General features: G+C 40.5%; 1 protein-coding gene across 1 annotated transcript in view; it reads right to left on the bottom strand.

Annotated features, from left to right (window-relative positions):
* The window catches only part of PHTF2 (putative homeodomain transcription factor 2), a 63,259-nt gene extending 44,194 nt beyond the window's left edge, over positions 1 to 19,065 (bottom strand). Inside the window, exons 1-2 of the mRNA XM_053943782.1 lie at positions 18,976 to 19,065; positions 4,203 to 4,279 (exon numbers count right to left, since the gene is read on the bottom strand). Coding sequence (XP_053799757.1) covers positions 4,203 to 4,247 — 45 coding nt within the window. The 5' untranslated portion in view covers positions 4,248 to 4,279; positions 18,976 to 19,065. The remainder of the gene's footprint in view (positions 1 to 4,202; positions 4,280 to 18,975) is intronic.
* Between the last annotated feature and the right edge of the window lie 96 nt (positions 19,066 to 19,161).

Genomic DNA, 19,161 nt, shown 5'->3' with positions numbered 1-19,161 from the left:
GTGCCAAAAGGGAAATCAGGTGGTTTCAAGGTAGGATATAATTATCATTTAACTCCTCCTTTATTGACTTAATACAGGGACCAGGTTAGGAAAGTTAAAGCACTGATAGAGTTAAACATGGGCAGGGACCTCAAGGGCAACACAAACAAGCTTCTACAGGTTTGTTGATGACAGAAAGAATGCAAGGAAAAATGTGGGCCCTCTGTGGAAAGAAACAGGAGAGCTGGTTACCAGGGACATGGAGAAGTTTGAGTACTCAGATGTTTTTGCCGTGGCCTTCACTACCAAATGCTCCAAGTTGCAGCCTGCTCTAGTGGAAGATGTTGGGGTTGGAAAATGATGAATTTTCAGGTCCCTTCCAACCCAACCCATTCTATGAATCTAAACAGGCAAGTATAATCTTGGACTGATGAGCTGTAAAGCACTGAATATTAAGATCTTAAAGCAATGCCATTAGAACTCTAATTTTGCCCTTTAAAGCCATGAGAGAGAAAACATCTCATTTGTTTTATTGTGCCCTTTAACAGCTGTACCCAAGGGACACCCAAAGCAGCAGAAAGCTGCACTGGCAGAGTTAAATGATATGCAATCAGGTGCAGGACTCAGCCTTAATTCACTAAGTTTCATTCTGCCTTCCCCTACAACCATCCCCAAGACAAGGAACAACATAATTGTACAAATTTGTTGGTAATATTGCAGGAGAAGGAGTTTCCCATTTTAGCAGCAAGGCTTCTGTAAGGATTGAAAATCAGAAAGTCGTTAAGGTAAATTTACATATCTTCTCCAAAGTGGAAACCAGACCAAAAGTTCCCTCTATTATTATCTGTAAAGCTTGAAAGTATTTTAAGAAATTAATGCAAGAAGTTACAAGAAGCAGTATTTTAAATTATTCATAACTTTATTATTTTTAACATCAGTTGCTGTTACTCAGGCAATACTTCAAGTACATATATAGTATCAGTATCATACAAAAGTTATGCCACCAAACACTGAAATTGTTTTCAATAAATGTGGGGTGTCAAATTTTTTTTTCACAGGAAACACTGTGATGGCTTTCTCCACAAAATAATCAATTACCAAGCTGAAGCAATTTCAGTATTGTGGCACATACACATAATCCTAAGGATATTAACCAAGTGGTGCATCTATGTGAGAAGAAGCTCAGTAGCTGTCTGGAACCCTTCCAGAGAGCCATGCAGACACTCCTGCCACTCCCTTTTATTGCAAGAAGCAGGGCAGCTCCAAGGGCTGAAAACAAGCAAGACAAACCCTTTGTCACACATATCTCAGCACTGTACTCCCCAGTGCATCAAGAAACACAGCAGAGGTTTCCTTTATTTTAATTTCTACAGAGTCAACCTGTATCCAGCAGATGTCATGCCTTGAAAAAGTATTTGTACTGTCTGGGAAATGCAAACAATCACTGGAAGCACTTAAACTGTGTCGTTGCAACCTTGTATCTCAAATAATAAGCTGCTGTAATACCACTCTGAAATCTTACAATCCAACTTAAAATAATTCAGAATTGATTACTGTATTTTTATGAGACAGTAATCAGGAGCTCCAGTGCACTAAAAGCAGAGTAAATCTATTGTCAAAACAGAAAAACATGTTTACATAATAAAAGGTCTGACCTTTTAAACAATTAAGAGTATTACTAAATCATCCTGGTGTAAGGAGCTCAATTTCAGACAATAGTATGAGTCATGAGTAAATTTGCTGTTTGCAAAACTTGCCTTAAGTAGGGTTGGAAGAGCTCAATTGCTTAACTCCTTCCATTGAAGAGATATAAAAATGTCTCCTGAGAAACCAACAGACCTTTGAAACTCAGTAGAGAGACAAATATATACATTTAAAAATACATTAAACCTGAAAACTAAGAAAGACAAGGAGTAAGTTATCTGCTCATTATTTCTTACACAGCCCCAACCTATTCAAATGCTTCTTAGTCATGTATAACTAGAAAAAGCAGAAGTTAACTTTCTTTTTCAAGGCATTCATACACCGATTTATTAATCTGAAAACACCTCCTCAAAACAACAGCTTATTTTTCTCATTTCATCATAGAGGTAAGTAATATCAATTTGATTAATACTGACTGCAACCCTAGTTCTCTCTTGCCCCAGAAACAAACTTCTACTGCCAGAATATGCTACATTTTGATCCCTCCCCACTTTCAATTCCAGTTACAGGTGTGATGAGTCAGTAAATCTAAACAATGAGATAACTCTGACAACTACAATAAAAGCTGAAATTGAAATGTGAAACTGGAAGCAAACAACAGGTTTTAAAGTTCAGTATCTTGACATCATAAGCAAGGACCAAAAAAAAAAAAGCCTGGTATCAACTAAACACTAGCACAACTCTTCCTGTTCCCCGGATTGAAATCTTTGGTTTAAACAACAAATCCATGGGTAAAAAATACTGTGCCACATAACAGATTTAAACAAATAAATAAATAAGCAAAATCAAGGGCAGAGTTAGTGAAAGAGTCAAAATACTCACAGAAACAGATCACACACACCACACTATAGAGATAGAAAACTCTTCAGGGTTACCAGCCAGATCCAGGAGAGCCCTGAATTTATGGTACCTAAGAAATTACAGTCTAATTCACATGAACACCTGCAACTTTTCTGCAATATAGCCATTTGTCTCAAAACATTACACTTCCTCATACTAAAGCAACATAGCTTGTTCATTTGGCAGATCCCAGTCCACATGGATTGCAATTAAATTTTATTCACATCAGGAAGAAGACCAACATCTGATTATACATGATCTTATCAGTCCTGAAGACAGCTCAGTCCTTCTAGAAGTAACAAAAGCCACCTCACCACAACTCCTTGCCATAAAGGCACTGTACAATTCCTGGCCAAGCAGATCTCTGTAAAAGCCTGCAGAGATTCACCACAGAAATGCTGGTTTTACTATGAACGAAGAAAATGGAAATGTGTGTGAAATCATTGGAAAAAAACCCGACAGAACAAGGGTTAAAAGAATGACCTGTACTGATAACAAGTAATCCTGTTAGAAGCAATGTCCTGGGAAAAGCAGAATTGAGGAATGGCTGATTTATATCAAGACCAGAAGGGCTGCCCTCTGTAAAATCACACCACAGTGACTCATCCTGCCTTCCTAACACCAGGAGGATGGAAAGTTGGAGCTTATCAAATGTGCCATTCCTTTTACTGTATGACCAACAGGAAACAGACATGTATTTGAAAAAAAAAAAAACAAAAAAAAAACAAAAAAAAAAAAAAAAAAAAAAAAAAAAAAAAACAGACAACAAACATGAACTTCACTTAAGATTTACAGAGACTGCAGGCTCTTTCTTGCATCAAAGGACCATCTAGGTGTAAAGCTGAATATCATGAAAGATCTGTCCAAAGGATAGTGCATCATCACCAACAAAAACAGCCTCAGACATGATGAGGCTCTGACACCCAGCATCTCTTGCACGGCACAAAGGGATCCTGGCCAGACCAAATACAAACACAGCTTGGTGTTTGGATATCAGTATTCTGATATCACTACACAGTGAGTGAATTAAGTGTATGAGAGAATGAGTGGAAGCAGGTAAAATCAACATCATTTTCCCCTTCCATGAGATCCTGCACTGAATTTCATTACATTAGATCTTTTACAAGTAATCTTCAAATCAGAGTAAATGGTAAAAAACCAAGTAAGAAATTAATCATTAAACTGTGAATTATTTTCAGGTTTTTAACACATTATTGAATGATTGGTATAAATTAAGTCAGCAAATTAATTTTTCTGCTCTTTCAACTGTACATTTAATTCACTGTTGTAAAGACTCTCTCTTTTGGGTATGTATTACACAGGTTTTTCATTATTGACAGAATTTTTTTTTCAATTCTTACTTTCTACTTAAATACAAGGATTCTTTTCTGTGCTATAGAAACAACATTCTCCTGTACATTAACACTCTACTGAGAATGCAAAATTTGTTTTTTTGCAGAGCACAGGTAACCAAGGGAGTAACCAAGGAGTTTTCATGATAGACCAAAAGCTATTTCATGTCACTAAATACAGTCACTAAATATTTATTTACCTATGGAAGAAAAGTTTCAAGCTACTCACTCTCATACAATGCTAACAAGTAATGCATAAGTATTTTATACTTGTTATATTAACACATAAACACAACAGGCCACCATAAAAACAAATAGAAATCTTACCTTTTTCTGGTACCAAACTATAGCATCAGTTACTTTGGACGCCATTTATTCCACTGAATTCACAGAGTCATTTTAGGCTGTTAACAGAAAGAGACAGAACTTTACTTCCACTTCCCTATGAAGGCCAAACAGGGAATGCAGAAACACTCCCATTACCTGCAAATCTCTGAACAGCTGTATTTACTTTAACATTGCCTCATCTGTATTTTACTAAGAGTTTGGGCTTTCTCCTCTAGGCAAACAAAAAACTACAAATCTGCTGCTACAGGACATCAAAAGCCCCAGTTTTGTCCTTCCTTCCCAGTAAAACACACAGGCTGCACAGGGATGATCTGTCATTGTCCTACAGGAACCTCACGAGTGTTTTATTACATGCAGTCTTTTTTTTTTTTCCTGATAAATTAAGCAACCTATAGTTATCAGCCCAACACAGTACTCTGAAGTCCACCAATAATTATGTTATAAAATGCAAGAAAAATTCATACAGCCTATTAGATATACTTGGAGAAGACAACAATATCAGTGCTAGAACTTCACTCATCATAACTAGCACCCTCATGAAAACAGTAGACCAAAACCAAGTCAAAAGGAGAAAACCAAGAAAGAATGGTATGGTTCTTTTAATGGTAACAAATAGTAATAGCATTAGTTAAACTTTGATGCCACTGTAATCAGCATGGAAAAAAGACCAATGCCCAAACTTTCAGTTTAAAGATACAAATATTTTACATAAGCTAATTTTCACAGTCTTCCTTCTTATAATCAGTCAGCCAGAGTTCATAAAGAAAGGGGAAAAAAGGAAAAAAAAAAAAAAAAAAAGCCTTCAGGTATATCTGTGTCTCTCTTGTACTAGTGTACCAGGAAGCCCAGAACTGGACCCAGCAACCCAACCCAGGCGTGGCCTCACTGATGGCAAGGACATGGTTAAGGATGTCATAAGGATGGCAATGACTTAGTCCCCAAACACCAAACTATACATCAAGCATTCTCCGAGATCCATCTTGAGTAAAAATATTACACGTAAGTTGTCAGTATCAACAATAATAATACACCTTATATTTCTTCATTAAAAGGAAGAAAGAATTATTAACCTGTAGGGAGTTTTTATAGTAAAAGATTATTTGGGATCTACACCTTGATTTAAAAATATTTGTTTACAGCTTTTACACAGGTAAGAAAGGCAAAGAAAAATGCAACATTCAACAAATGGGATGGAAACCAAAACTGTACAATAGATTAAAATTAGTGTCTTTATGAAAGACCTAAGCATTGCAGTAACTCATGACAACTTTATTGTACATTATGCATCACCAAAAAATTCAGGGTTTGGGTTGTTTTTTCTTTAAAGCAGGTATTAACCATATGAAGTGCATCAAGGGAAAGTGCCACATTCTGCACCCAGGACAACCCTGGTTGTGTGTAAAGACTAGGGAACAAGAGGCTGGAGAAAAGCTGGAAAACCTGGGGTCCTGGTTCATGGAAAGCTGAACACGAGCCAGCAGTGCCCTGGCAGCCAGGAGGGCCAACACTGTCCTGGTGATATCAGGCACAGCATCACCAGCCAGGCAAGGGAGGGGATTGTCTTGCTCTGCTCTGCACTGGGGCAGCCTCACCTCGAGTGCTGGGGGCAGTTTTGGGAACCACAAAACAAAAAGACATTAAGCTATAAGAAAGCATCCAGTGGAGGGCCACATAAATGGGGTTGCCCTGTGCAAGGCCAGGGAGATGGACTTGATCCTTATGGCTCCCTTCCAACTCAGTATGATTCTATTTATTTAAAAAATGACCCTCCAAAAGACTCAGTTCTGCACTGACATTTGTTTGTTCATTCTCCTCTGTCTTGTTCATGGACATACTCCTATTTTATACAATGCATTACTTAAAAGATATAAATAATACTGCCTTAGCTTGGACATGCACCATATACACTGTAGTACAAACCTTCAACAAATAGATTGATATTATCAATCAGTGCCTGAAGATTTCTAAGAGACATCGTGCCAAACATGTTCATGTTTCCCAAACAAACCTATTTTTAAGATTTCTAACAGTGCAACTCCTATGTCTTCTATATGACTTCAGATAAAACTACAACTCAAGAGAAAAATGTCTCAGAGAGCTTAGACAGTCATTGAAAATTCCAGAAATATCAGAACAGTGACAATTGGTGCTACTGAGCAAGCAAACACCTCAATTTTTCCTCTGTTGAAAACATCACATAAGTCACAAGTCAGTTAAAGCTGGCAGCCATGACTTCGTCAACATCTGTGATTGCTTCTGATCACAGTCTGTTTTTCTAAGAGCAACTATCAATTATTAAGAATCCATTAGCACAATAAATATAAAAATATTATCACATAAAGGAAGGAGTCTAAGAGAGACTGCTATAACCTGACATATATAGACTGGTCACCTTTCTTTCTCATCCATACAAAGCTTACAACAGGACTTGCTTTCTTACTGAAAAACTTCTTCAATTAAACTTGACTTTAAAAATCCTTTGCTCCATTGGACTCAAAAGTGACATAAAACCCTTCCCCACAGACACACAGCCTTCACACACACCATCAACATCACAGTCACAGTGACAGCAGTTCACTGCTGCAGAGGTGCCAGTGCAGGAAGGGGACACACAGATATTGATCACACTTGGGGTGCAGTGCAGGAAGGGGACACACAGATACTGATCACATTTACACCCTCACCTTCCCTGCCTTCATGACCTCATCTTGGAGGACCTTTAACTCCTTCTCATTTCTCTTAAATAACACCCCTCTCAAATACAATACACCCTGCTTCCTACCAGCCTAATCACAGGATGAGAAAAAGGTTGGAAAAACTCATTATCAGCAGTAAAGAACCCTGAACCTGGACAGAAACCTTTCCCTCAACAGCTATATTAACTTGATATCTTTCTCCAAGGTCAATTATTTTTCAGGAAACCAAACATTAACTCATGAATTCAAGACTTCGAACTGTGTTGAATATGGCTAAAAATGGATCAGCCATTTTAAAGGCAATAACCTTTGTTTGCAGTAGCTTTTCAATTCACTCAAAAATCCTTTGCTTCAAGAAATAATTACCTCACAAAACTATAAACCAAATATAAAGAAGTAGCTTTATTAGATTTCTATCAACAAACCTGTTATTTAGATTATCCATGGTTTTCATATTTTTAAGAAACTCTCTGCATTAAATCCTCCATAGAATCTATTTTGGTGGCATTTAAAGCTTATTTGCATAGATATTTGCATAAACAAATGCAAAGATTATGCTTACAAAAGTAAATATGACAAAATCATGGGATGGATGTCTCAAAACAGAGTTTGGTGTACTAAGTAAAAATACCTCTACTAGGAAATATCACATGTTTTCTTCAAGAGCTACACAACCATTTCTGAGACAGCACAATAATGATAGGTGAAAAGGTTTGTTTAGTTATTTCTGTGCAGTGTTTCTGCTTGCAGTAGCGGGGATTTGTCTGTGGTTTGGTTTTTAGTTTGTCTTTAAGTTTTGGGGGGCTTAATGAGGTGAGATGAGACATTATGAGTTTAACAGACTCAGCCTGAAGCTAGTTTATCTAGCTAGGGTGAGGGATGGATGGAAACAACTCAAGGCACTTCAGCTGCAGCCCTGGCTCTATCTGAACACCTTAGACTAGAGACTGAGTATTTTAGCAATTTCAGAACTCTGCACATTCATTACAACTTACCCTGTCATTCATGGTGTTTCCAACTAGCACTGATCCTGAGGTCAGCCTGTAAAAGCCTGGCTCTAAAGCACGCCAGTATCAACTGGGTAAAAGTGAACATGTGAAAACAGCTGATAGACAAACACAAGCAGACAGAGCAGTGCCTGGTTCTCCCCTCAGCCTCTCTGGACCCAGCCTTCTGTTCCATGTTCTCTGTCAAATACCTGCATCTAGGATAGGGACCAGCTTTAGCACTCAGTTGTACAACACCCTGTGCAAAGTAACTACAGCAAGATTAAGTTAATCTTAACTAGCTGAAGACTTCAGAGCAACACAAAAAATACTCCCTTCAGAGATTAGACAGAGCATCCAAATATAAAAGCTTGATCACAACCTCTCTGTAACAGTCAACAAAGCTTTCGTTACATTTCCATCAAACTCACAGTTAACACTATGAATAACTAGTAGTGTCTTCTAATCAAGAATTCATTACTTTCTTCAAGGTTAATAGAGAGGACTACCTGGTTTTGGTGGTCCCTATTCAAAGGTGGGGTATCTTAGCTATTTCCCTGTTCAGGGCATAATCATATTACACAATATACCTTGCAATCAAAGTAGCAGTTTCTCAAAAGCCACAGAAATTTATATTTAGATGTCTTTAGGTAGCTAAGAGGTCATGCAAGCCCCACAGTACTGCAGTGCTTATTGAGTAACATAGGAAACACACAAATTCAAAGTATATTTAGAAATTTTACTCATATCCACAGGGCTTTGGTGACCCTAGTCAGACATAAATGTATATATTTCTAAATGACAGTCTAAAGCAATCTGAACTGACAGAAGTTAAGAATAAAATTGTGCTCTTCCATAGTGACAAAGAAAAAAAAAATAGGTTTTTTTAAGAATATACAAGTCTAAGCAGTGTCAACTAGCAAAAGGACATAATTAAAAATATAACACAAACAAGGATACATAGGCAAATGGTTGGTGTCCTTGTCTGTAAACATTGTGAATCACAAAGTATTTCAAGGAACCTGTTCCCTTTATAGCAATCCCAACTTGAATGGTCAGGATACCATCCAGCTTTTGAGTCAAGACCTGAGTGTCCTTCTCAACTCATTATGATCATAGACTGATGATGCAATGAAGTTGCATGTTCACTATACATCATCAGAATTAAAATTGCAAAACCTAGGTTGCTTTTGTATCAAATGTTTTTTAAAAAGTCAACAATTTTTAGTACCTTCAGGAAATTAAAGGCAGTTTTAAAAAGGTTATAATGTAAAGCCATGAGAATTCTACAACCTGGTTTCAACTGCTTTCCAAGATAGAACTGTTTTACCATTATGTTAGATCCTCCATATTGCAGTTTCACAATCACAGGTGTCTTTTCACTAAGATTCCCAGGCATGTAGAGTAAGAAAAGACAATGAATCAGACCAGTAAAGACTATGGCCTAAACTACTAACTTTATTGCAACATTTGTGTCATACAAACTCTCTGAAAGCCTTAAACTTGTTCATGCACAGCTAGAAAACAACTTTAAAGTGAAGGAAAAAAAACTTCACTTTCTAAGTTCAACATCAAAATACAAGGTAACATTATCATCAAATTGCTGACATTATTTGATACTTTTAAGTTTAAATGAGCCCAATAAACAGCTTAGTCACATTAGGCACCCGCTGTTGACTGAAAAGCTGCTTCTGCCATGACATAACAAACCAAGGGAGGCATCCCTGTAATGCAGATACAGCACTAAACTCACCAGGAGTCATCCTTCCTCCACTTAAACCCAGGGGAGTGCTGCCACTACCACAAAGAACAGGATGAAAGCCTTAAAGCAATTGTTATGTGTAATAGGCATAATTCGCGCCTATGAAATGATATATGGATAAGAGTTTTTATATGATTAAATATAGACACAAAGCAAGCGAGCCAGAGCAAGGCGGGGGATGTCTCATGTATGTCGAAACCATTGTAGACAAGGCTTCATTTACAAGTTAATACAAGTGGCTCGCTCGGAAATGGGCCGTTTCTTGAGACAATCGAGGAACGCACAAGCGATGATAGTCCCGGTAACTACCCGAGATTGGAATCGCTGGAATCTCCGGGGGATGCATCTCAATGTCGGGTTCCCCTAACTCCATCATCGATGTACATCGCTTCCCGGACCTCGGCTTGTTCAACCCGGCGCAGAGAAAAGAGACTTTATATATGTGGGACTTTGAATGGAAAGAAAAGGCTGATCGTCGAAACCCCGGCCTCAAGCAAAATAAATTGTATAAAAACTGCTCGGGCAGGACGGGTGGTGTGAAGCATAGGAGAGAACCTCTGTCAGAGTGGCTGAACCTGTGTCTCACCCAGCGCCGATCCCGGGCTCGGCACTGTCCTTTTCTTGGTGGCTGGTTCAGATAGAATTTGATCTTTATTATAAAAATTATTTTTTCCTTTTTTAATTCGGCTGGGCCAATTTTTACCTGTAACACAATGCTCCAAAAGAACCATTTTTTTTCATGTGTATTACACATAAACCATTAAATCTACATCTCCTTTTTGAAAGGGAACATCAAATACTAAGCAATGCACTCACTGTTCTTTTTAAGTACTTTATCTATGCATCACTGTTCTCAAAATAGCATTTCAGAATTGCAAATTGTATACAAGCAAATGAGAAACTTGTCACTCCCAGGTTCATACCTTTCAGTGGAGGTTTTATCATGTTCCTTCCAGCTACCCTTAAGAAAATCTGCAGCAGTCAAAACCAAAGGAAAAAAGTCAAGTTAAATTAAGAAAACCCCAGACACTGCTAACTTAAGGACGATATCCAGCAACCAGCATGAAACATACTCTTCCTGCCACGCCTGCTGAGCCCCCCCAGGTTGTCTTGCAACCCAAGGTCATAACAGTTTGTAAATAAAAAGGAATTAACATATTTGCTTTCTCCAAAGAAGACCAAAACTCTGCTAAAACTGGATACCAGCATTCCTAGGATGCTGCTCATGAGAGCTAATTTTCAAGCTCTGCTCTTCACTCCATCTCAAAAAAACCCCAAAACCCCACAAAAAAACTGAAACCCCAAATTGCAATCACCCCCAAGCAACCAATTAAAAAAAATTAACATGCCTAGATGTAGGGAGGTTTTTGTTTGTTTGAGAGGGCCTCCTTCATCAGGCCAACAGCAGCAACAATAAGACATGAATCAGACCCTATGCTGGCTGCTGTGTATCATACCCTGTTCTTGAACAGAGATGTACCAAACATGTCTTATATGATGACAGACACAAACATCTGGCAGCATGTCCATGCCTGCCTGTGCCTCCAGTAAGATGTCAGATGATGAAAAGCTGACACCTTCTCAGGCCTCAGTATTCTGCCCACAAACCACTGCATCTGATCCTATTTCTGCTGCTGCATATTTCCTTATAAGCTCATGCCCTTTATCACTCACCAGGCAAGCAGGAAGATATTGCAGACACAGCACAGAGCACATAGTGAGAACTAGCTTTCAAAATCTGATTGGAAGCAGACTCAACCTAGCCATCCTCACTTCCACAGCAAACCCACCAATATCTGAAGCAAAGAAGTGCCACACAAAATAACTGTCACCCAAGGAATACTTGTTTTGTCAGTGAATTACACAACTATCCAAAATAGCAACAAAATGTTAACTATCAGGATTTCTGAGATTTATTTCAGGTTCTGGTAAAAGAACATTGCGTGCAGTTGTTGCAACTGCTGCAGACATTTCTGGAATCTCTGCCTTAAGATCTGTGCAACTTTCGTAAATTTGTAACATAACTGGTTCATGGCTCCATTTGAAATAACTTGACAAAATCTCATAGATACTTTACCCACAAAAATAGGGGGGAAGGACTCTGAACTGAGAAGTCCAAGATTCTACACCTCCCATAATTTGCTTTTGAGCCTGCTGCAGTATTTATCAATTAGCAAAAAGCTTCCAATATTTAAACATATCCTGCTGTTCAATAAAGTAGAAAACTCCAAGCCCTTAAAGGGAACTATACTCAAGTGAATTTTGCTTCTGATCTACTATAAGAGGTGTCAGTTTCAAAACTCTCACCAAATACAGTAATTGCTGTAACAACACTGGATATAAAAGCAATTTCTGAAAATACTGTATCTTTTAAAAAAAGCTAAATAAAAACCAGCACATGGTCGATCTCAAGTTCTTCCTATTCCTGTTTTTTGTACTGAATACTACACACACACACATTCATATCCCATTAAACATTTGCAACCTTATACTGAGAAATCCCTGAAACATTGCATGTATACATCTGTTCTTACAACTGTAACAACTTTATTAAGGAACAGAATGTCTATAAACACCAAGTTTTATATATATATATATATATAGCTGCCTTAACAAATACTTGAAAAAAAAACTCCAAAAAAACAAATATAGTCACCACCTCGAAATAAAATGCCATGCTGCTTTCTTCTTTCCTGAGATTCTTAAGGCAATAATAAATCTTGCTCAGTGGAAATACTGACTTGTGTTTAGGAAGACATGTTTATCTGTCACCAGGCACTGCACAGCAGAGTTGTGGCTTCTTGATGACTACAGTCAGGAAGCTGAAAACCACTCCTAGATCACCAAGTTTGCATCATGTTCTATAAATAGTTATCCAGCAAGTTTTAAAGCAGCTGAGGCATGAAGTGGCTGAGCTGTTGGAAAAAGCTGCTCTCTCTTGTAACAGCCACTGTTCTGTAGGAACAGAGTTGAAAATGCTGAGCATGAATTTTTAAATTCTTAAAAAAAAAAAAAGTCTCTGGAATGATCCAAGCAAGGAATTGCAGAGTAACAAGCCTTACATGTGTATCTGGCAAGGTCCTCAAAACAATCATTAAAAATGGAACACCATTATACCCGAAAGACTATCTGATAGGGTCTAATCAGCAGTTTCTACACAGTAAGATCATGTCTCGCTCTATCAGTATTTCTGGACATGTCAAACTAACTGATAGACAAGAGCAAGTGAAAGAACATATGTGGACTTTCAAAGAACCTTTGGAAAGATGTCAAAGACTTCCAAATAGTCTGTTATCTATGAAAAGCAAACATTGCCAGATTAAAACCAGCCAAAACACTGAACAAAATCTGGAATCAACAATTCTTCACTGCAATCAGCTAACTGGATAATGAAGATTAACAACAGCATCCAGTCTGCATAGAGCAGGCTATTGATCACCTGATACCGATGCCCAGAAGCTCCTCGGATCACAGACCACTGGCCTGCAGCTTCTCCATTCAGTGCCAGTCCAAGGCAAAATGCACACAAATCCTCATTCTCCTTCATGCAGAACCATCCTCATCCTGAAACCAAACAGACTAAATTTTCCTAGTCTGGTCTCTCCATGCTCCACTAGCTTTCACATACCTTAGCACACAGTAGTGACAGAGGCAGACATTCAGGGCCTCATGCAGCATACATGTTCTTGGTGACTACCTTGTTAAAGGATGAGAGCATCCAGAAATGGCAAATTCCAGGTAAGTATTCCAACCATCAGACTTTTACTAGAGATCAACACAGACACCATTGCTCATCAGGCCCTGACAGGTAAGGGTAGAGATACCCCACACTCCTGCTGGCTCCCAGAGCCCTCTAAAGATTTCAAGCAGACACAATCTCTTCCTAAAGACACATCCACACAACCGATGGCAAAGGTCAGGATGGCCCTGTAGTGCTCCACAAGGGTTTTAACCACTCTAAACCAGTACCACCACAGGACACTGTCCTTAGTCACCAGCTTCCAGCCCTGGAGCCCATCACACAGGAGACAGCTCCCAGGCTCTGTCTGCCCCTGCTGAGCCCACGAGCAGCTCTCACACGATTCACCTCCGCAGAGCTTCTGACCATGCAGTGCAAATGGCACAAATGGTGAGCACAAATGACACCGAGGCAGCTCTGACCACAACCAGCTTGAGCACTCTGGATCTCTCCCCATAAGCCTTCTCAAGCACCATTAACACAGTAATCTTGACTAATTAGGGCTATTTCCCCTCTCCTTCTCCTATTTGGACCAGTAGACTAGAATTTTTATGAAGTACTGCCTAAATTAAGTTCTGAAATAGAGTGAACTGAACCCTGTCCTATTATTCCAAATTTTAAGCTTCTGTAAAAAGGCCCAGCAGTGCTCACTATATTTATCTTTTATATTGCAAAGAAGAAAAGAAAATCTGAAGCAGTAACATTTCTAGATGGCAATCTTAAACTAACAAAGCTTAAGAATATGCATAAACTTTAACAATGAAAAGGCAAAATAAACGTAATTCAGTAGCAACCATGTCAATGTTATCTGTAAGGGAAGGTAGGGGGAGAGAACTATAAACACCAATCAAGGCCTTAAGAAATGATATCTAAAATCCAGAAAGGAACTTTAGCAGCTCAGGGACCTCTGCCATCCAATAGAATACAGTTAGAAGAGCAGGGAGACCTGAATAAAAGGAGGACAACAAGGAAAACACTGCAGTACATCTCTGTTCATCAGCTGTGCAATCTGATTTGAAATACACCTACTTTATTGAGAGAGAATATTAAAATATAGGGGGAGGGGTTCTGAGAATTACCAATAACGTGAAAGACTCTGCTATTGAAACAGGAAACTATAGACAGAAAAATAAGACATTATAATAAATTAAATGAGACTTCAAGAGAAAAACAGAAAATAAAGTCAAAACAACAGCTTCCCAGTAATACAGGCAACTTCATTTATTAACTAAGCTGAGAGGACAGCAAAGCCAAATTTTTAACAGAGAAATATTATATCATAACACATAAGTAGACTGTTAAACTCACTGTCACAGGAAGTCACTGAAGCAAAGATTTAACTCCCATTCGAAAAGAAAGCAGCTATTTAAACACACAATAACAATAATAATAAGGGGAAAAAATAAACACACAGCTGAGGGAATCTCAAGCTTCATAACCCAGGATGCAAGAAAGCATCCAAAGAGATCACTGGGCTGTGTTTGGCCATCCAAACACTCCCCTGAACCCGGCCACACAACGGCCAGAAGCCAACACCAAGGAGAGCATGAGCCACACACGGAACAAACTGTCCCTTGGACACATCAACACGAAGAGTGGTTAGCTGCCAAGCCAGCATCTGCCAACCACCTAAACCCCAAAAGCATCTGGCGCTGGCCAACTTCCAAAATGCAAGGCTTGCATGATTTCACGTTTGATGTGATATTGCTTTAATTTCTTCTCCCACTCTGCAGTTGTATTTTATTTTTTAAGAACAGAACCACAAATTATTTGCAAATAGGAGTCCAATGCTTGGACTTATTCCAGAAAGTCATCTAAGCTCTTTGGAGAACATCTACCAAGACCACCTCAAATGAGCAAAGAATTAAATACTGAATATTACATGAATTCCCAGCAGAAACAAATTTGGAAAAATTCCCATTCATATGCATAAATTAAAAAAAATAAGAGAATAGTTCTAGGAACTTCCTGATATCCTCCCCTTTAACTAAAAAAAAAACCAAACAAAAAAACCCAGCACAAACACAAGCTGTATTTCTAAATTTCCTGACAACACCATGGCTATCTCTCTATATGTGTACGTGTTTGCTCTAACTTTGAAGCTGCTCTGGACCAGACTGATGACCTCCAATGACCCTTCACTAAATTATTCTATGATTACAAGTAGAGCATACCCCAACAATACACAGCAATACATTATCACTCTAATCAGTATTAACTCTTTTTTCCCCTATGGCAATTTATTACGCTCTTTGGGTCCTCCTTAAAAATTCAAATATAATTTCTTCAAAGAGTTAAGTATTTCCTCCCCTGCACCCATCAAAAAGGACCTTTATAAATAACAGCACAGTAAACTCAAGGGAGAAAACATGACATATTAAAAGCTTTCAAAGTCTGTTACTTTTCACACCACCACTTATCTTTGAGTAAGTGGTGGCCAGTTGTCCTCAAACAGGAAGATACAGCTGTACCTCTGACAGGTACCCCACGAGTTTTGTTCTGTTTCCTTCATAAAACAAAAAAACATTAGAGAAAAAAACAGGCCTACCTTGCTCTGTGGGCAGAAGCAATTAAGTCTGCCTGCTTTTACCATCATCCCCACCCATAATATTTTTTCCTGCCCCCCACCCATCGTAACAACCATCCCAAGTGCTTGGCTGGGCCAGTCAAAGTAGGCTAGTGCTGATGGCTCAGAGCTTAGCACACAGACTGCCCTGCAGTTGCTCACGTCTTGGAGAAGGGAGGGACTCAATTATAACTGCCTTTTTGGGGTAGGAATATTAATTTGGGACACTACCTATCAAAAGTTTTATAAAAAATTATCACAGTGTAGGTAGTTAATGTCTTTCAGTTGCGTTAACTTCGGTTTCATCATCTGAGTAAGAATGACTCAAATGGGAGAAGACAGACAAAGAAAGCAATTGTACAAGCTTTGTGCCCTTAATAAGTCTTGCTAAAAATCCACATAAACTGTTTGATGATGAATCCATAAACAACACTGTTTATGAGAAAAAGAACTTCCTCACAGACAAAGGAAAACCCAGACCCCAGTCTTTGACTGGTATCATTCTCACTCACGGGGTCCTGAGAAAAGACAAAAAATTTCTTCAACAGTATTTCTACTAGAAATAAGATAGATGGAAAAAGCCAAGGAAGACACTATATGTAACTTTGGAGAATTAGGAAAGCAGTAAAGTCCACTGCTTTCCAGTGACCCCTGCCAGCTGTGACAGGAACAGCACTGTTCAACAGCACTCCACCCCTCACTTCCTGGTCAAGTGCCTCAAACGAGGTTGACTGGAATACTTTAACACAAACACCTGTGTCCCCCTCTAAAACACACCAATACTGTTTCCTATTTCAAAACCGACAGGACTTTGATTTCTCCCAGAATTCACACCAATGCCCGGCAGCTACGGATACAGCTGGGATCAACTTTTTGAGACAAGCTAACTCTGCTTTGGGAGAAATCCAGTACTACCAGAATACTTGAAATTCTCCATGGAGTTCCCAACAATTACTGACAACTTATTTGTATGTGACATTCCGCACAGCACAAGGGGAAAAAATTATAGTGCAAACATTGAATTAAACCAACTAGGTTTCCCAATTATTTTTCTGGTGACTCAGGCTCATATTTTATCCTTTGTAATATTTATATCCAGAATAAAAACATACACTGGCAGTAAAACATAGCAACAGAACGTTTAACTGCACAAACATTCCACTTATAACGTGGATTGGGATCTTAAATACACAAGTTCCGAGCACTGCTCTCAACCTTCACCTTCAGAAATGAAAGTTGCTTGCAAATACTGTACAATGGAGTCCATCAAGGTGATGTGCATACACACATTTATAAACACCTTACTGGAACAGAAATAAGACTTCTGAGAAAAGGATTATCCTTTCCAGGGAGTAACAAGCAAAGAGGCAAACCAAAGAAGATCACCAATACTTCAGAGCTACAAAAATAGCCAAATGTATACAGCTATTTATAACCCAGAGATTTTTGCACAAAACACTTTTAGGCTCTTAACCTCAGGGAAACAAAGTCTGATGCCAAGCACTAACGTATGTAACAGAAATACATCCTTCTGCTGCTTACTGACCACTCCAAGAGCAGCTGAAGATGCACTTCTCCCTGGTAAAACAGATACCACCATCTGTTTAACATCATCAACAGGAAGATATAAGCAGACAAATTACTGATGACACACCGTCCCTAGTCTCATTCCTATTAGAGAATTCGTGTCTCCAATCTGTAAGACGAGCTGTATTTTCTGTAGGAACATTTCATCACAAAGAATTTCAGAAAATTAATTAAAGTACTTTCAACAAGTCAGGTTTTCCAATTAATTACTTTTTCCAGTTAATTATATGACAGATGGGTACGACACTGGCAAACTTGGAACAAAATGCAAGACTCGGCAGCATTACTTTTCAAGTGACCAGTAACATGTAAAAGCAGTAAAAGGCAAAATACCAGGCACAGAGCTTAACACTATGGACTCAAAGTTTCACTGAATCTGATACAGCTGAGAAACACGCACTCAGAGGCTAGGGTATGGGAAACAGAAGTAAAAGTAACAAACACCTGCACACTTCTAGTACCGTGGGATAAATTTTCCTCAGTTCCTTTTTTTCTTACAGAAACGACAGCAAATAAAACACCAAGAAAATGAATGTGACAGCATAAATTTTGAGTGATGAGAAGTTCCCTAACGTTTTGATTCCCAAACGAAAAACCAAGGATAAGCTGGAGTCAGGTTGCCACTGTTTACGGTGGAAAAGGGGGGGGAAAAAAGGGTAAAGAAAACATAAACGCATGTAAAACACGAGAGAATAAACGAGACGAGGTCAGAGACGAACGTGAAGATGCTGAAATTCAGGACCTCTAAAGGGAAGCAGAAACGACGTTCTATCACCTGACAGAGGCACTGAGGCAGCTCACGGTACGGTCAAGCAGCTCAGCGGGGAGAAGGTGCCTCACAGCAGAGCCGGAGCGGGCAGGCAGAGCCCCAAGCACGGCAAGGGCCCCGGACCGTACCTGCACCTCTGCCGCCCGCACCGACGCCGGAGAACACGGCAGCCCCGACACCGACGGCTCCGGGACGGCGCGGCCGCTGCCCGGCCAGACCCGATGCGGGTCCGCGGCGCTGCGGGCAGGGGCCGCTCCGAGCCGCGCTCAGACCCCCGCCCCAGCGGCGCCGGCACAGCGCCGGCTCCCGCCGGAGGGAACCGCGGCGCCGCGGAGGCCGCGGGCAGACCGCCCTTGCCCCGGCCGGGACTCCCCCGGGGGAGGTGGGGGGCGGCAGCCGCCCCGCTCCCGCCGACCGGCCAGGGGAGCCGCGGCAGCCCCGCCAGTGATGTGCGCCCCGCGCCACCGCCGCGCTGTCCGCTAGCACCGAGAGAGCACCGCCGCCTCGCCCCAGCCGGCCCCCCGCGCCCCGGTCGGCCCCTTCCCCAGCCGCGCGGGGAACGCGACGCCCCGGTTCTCCCCCCGCTGCTACCCCGGCGGGGCGGGGACGCTGCCGGGTGCCGGAGCTCCCCCCCGCCTCCATCTCACCGTTCGCCGGTGCCGCGGGGCAGCGCGCGCCGCACGCAACGGCGGCGGGAAGGCGCGCGCGAGGCAACAGCTGGCGGGGGAAGAGGGAAGGGGGGAGCGGCGCGCGCGTCCAGGCGGCAGCGGCGGCAGCAACAGCGCGCCACCCGCGCGCGCCGCCGGGCCGGGGGCGGGGCCAGCGCGGGCCGG

Source organism: Vidua chalybeata, chromosome 5 (assembly GCF_026979565.1).
Source record: "Vidua chalybeata isolate OUT-0048 chromosome 5, bVidCha1 merged haplotype, whole genome shotgun sequence".
NCBI classification, from domain to species: domain Eukaryota; kingdom Metazoa; phylum Chordata; class Aves; order Passeriformes; family Viduidae; genus Vidua; species Vidua chalybeata.
Note: the sequence above shows the minus strand (reverse complement) of the source record. Positions and strands in the feature narration are given on the sequence as shown.